Source organism: Emiliania huxleyi, assembly GCF_000372725.1.
Source record: "Emiliania huxleyi CCMP1516 unplaced genomic scaffold EMIHUscaffold_798, whole genome shotgun sequence".
Classification (NCBI taxonomy): domain Eukaryota; phylum Haptophyta; order Isochrysidales; family Noelaerhabdaceae; genus Emiliania; species Emiliania huxleyi.
In genome coordinates, this window is record NW_005196035.1 from 3359 (window position 1) to 4959 (window position 1601).

At 64.5% G+C, this 1601-nt stretch overlaps 1 protein-coding gene across 1 annotated transcript in view; it reads right to left on the reverse strand.

Annotated features, from left to right (window-relative positions):
• The window catches only part of EMIHUDRAFT_249588 (hypothetical protein), a gene marked incomplete at both ends in the record, with an annotated part of 1612 nt that extends 914 nt beyond the window's left edge, over positions 1 to 698 (reverse strand). The window contains one exon of the mRNA XM_005759737.1: positions 463 to 698. Coding sequence (XP_005759794.1) covers positions 463 to 698 — 236 coding nt within the window. The remainder of the gene's footprint in view (positions 1 to 462) is intronic.
• Between the last annotated feature and the right edge of the window lie 903 nt (positions 699 to 1601).

Here is a 1601-nt window from a genome sequence, read left to right on the forward strand (position 1 = left end):
GTGGCCGAATCCTCGGTGGCCGACGTTGGTGTGGGTAGTTGTGTGGACGTGTGTGGAGGTTTGAGGAGTTGTGAGGAGTTGTGAGGTGGTGTGAGGAGTTGTGTGGAGGTGTGTGGAGGTGTGGGGAGATGTGGGGAGATGTGGGGAGGTGTGTGGAGGTGTGGGAAGATGTGAGGAGGTGTGGGGAGGTGTGGGGAGGTGTGGGGAGATGTGGGGAGGTGTGGGGAGGTGTGGGGAGGTGTGGGGAGATGTGTTGAGGTGTGTAGCCCCCACCCCGAGTCCGTGAACCGTGATCCGTGAACCGACTCCTTCCTCCCTCTCGGAGCTAGTGGACACGACACTAGCTAGTGATACGAGAATACGTACCGCCCCCACGCAACTACTCGACGATAATACGAGAATACGCAGCTGCGGGGCACCTATAAAGAAACAGCGAGGTAAAGTTCGGCGGCTATGAAAAACCGAAAGTTGTTGTAAAACGCGGGCGAAAGCAAAGCAGAGGGCGGGTGCTTTTTGCCGCAGCGATGCCCGCAGCCTGTCGAGCAGCTTCCGCGGCGCCCATGCGCCGCGGGGTTGACCGACAGCCGCGCCTCTCGAGCCACCCGTGCCACGCCCGGCGACGCGGACCCTGCGCGCCAGTCGGCGCACTGGCAGTACTGCACCAGCCAGCACGGCGTGGAGCAATGCATCCAGGGCATTGTGTTGGGCGCCAGCCAGCATGCCTCAGCACAGAGCAAGAGGGCATGCTTCGCACCCTGGCGCAGCACCAACTCGCCCCCAATCAGGCAATCTCACCACTGCACAGCCGCCCACGAGCGCCCGCAGCTGCACTGCTCAACGCTCAAGCTCAGGAGCCTCCCCTTGTTGTCGCAGCTTTGTGCAGTGCAGCGTGCGAGCAGCGCAGCGCCAGGCCGACCCGTGGCACGCCCGGGCGGCTGTGGGACGGAGGCCCGCCGAGCGAGTGCGAGCCGCATCGGCGGCCATGTCTCCCGCCGCCGCGAGCGGGTGGCGCAAAGAGGCAGCTTCGCGCGCGAGCACTTGGAGCACTTGGAGTGCGGTCGGTAACCTCACATCCAGGGCCGAGGAGCTAAGAAGCGCACCCAGCGGGCCGGATGATCGGTGTCGGGTTGCGGGCAAGAGAGCCCTAGCCCCGGGGGTGCGCGTTCGCAGGGAAAGGGCCTTAAAGTAAACACGCGTCCGAGAGTTGGCTCCGCGCTCCGGGTTTCCCCTAGCAGCAGACCCCCCCTCTACTCCCTATAATAAACACCAGACACGAACACGACACGTACTGGGCCGGAGAATACTTTTTTGCGACTATAGCAGAGGTGCCTAGGCCCCCATCCATGCTCTTCCCGCAGAGCGCCGCTCCCTCGCTGGTCCTCTCCCTCGCCCTCCTGTCCGCGCCGGCGACGCCTCCGCCAGACCTCGCACAGCCTCCTCTCCTCGCCTCGGCTCCTCTCTCGCGCGCTGCGCCGCGGCCAGCGGTGGCGGTGGCCTCTCTTCTCGTTGCCGCCGACGTATTCTCCGCAACCCGTTGGATGCGGGCCCTGCCCTTTGGAGCTCTCCCGCTATGGCTCCCTCCATGTCGCTTTTGTTACACC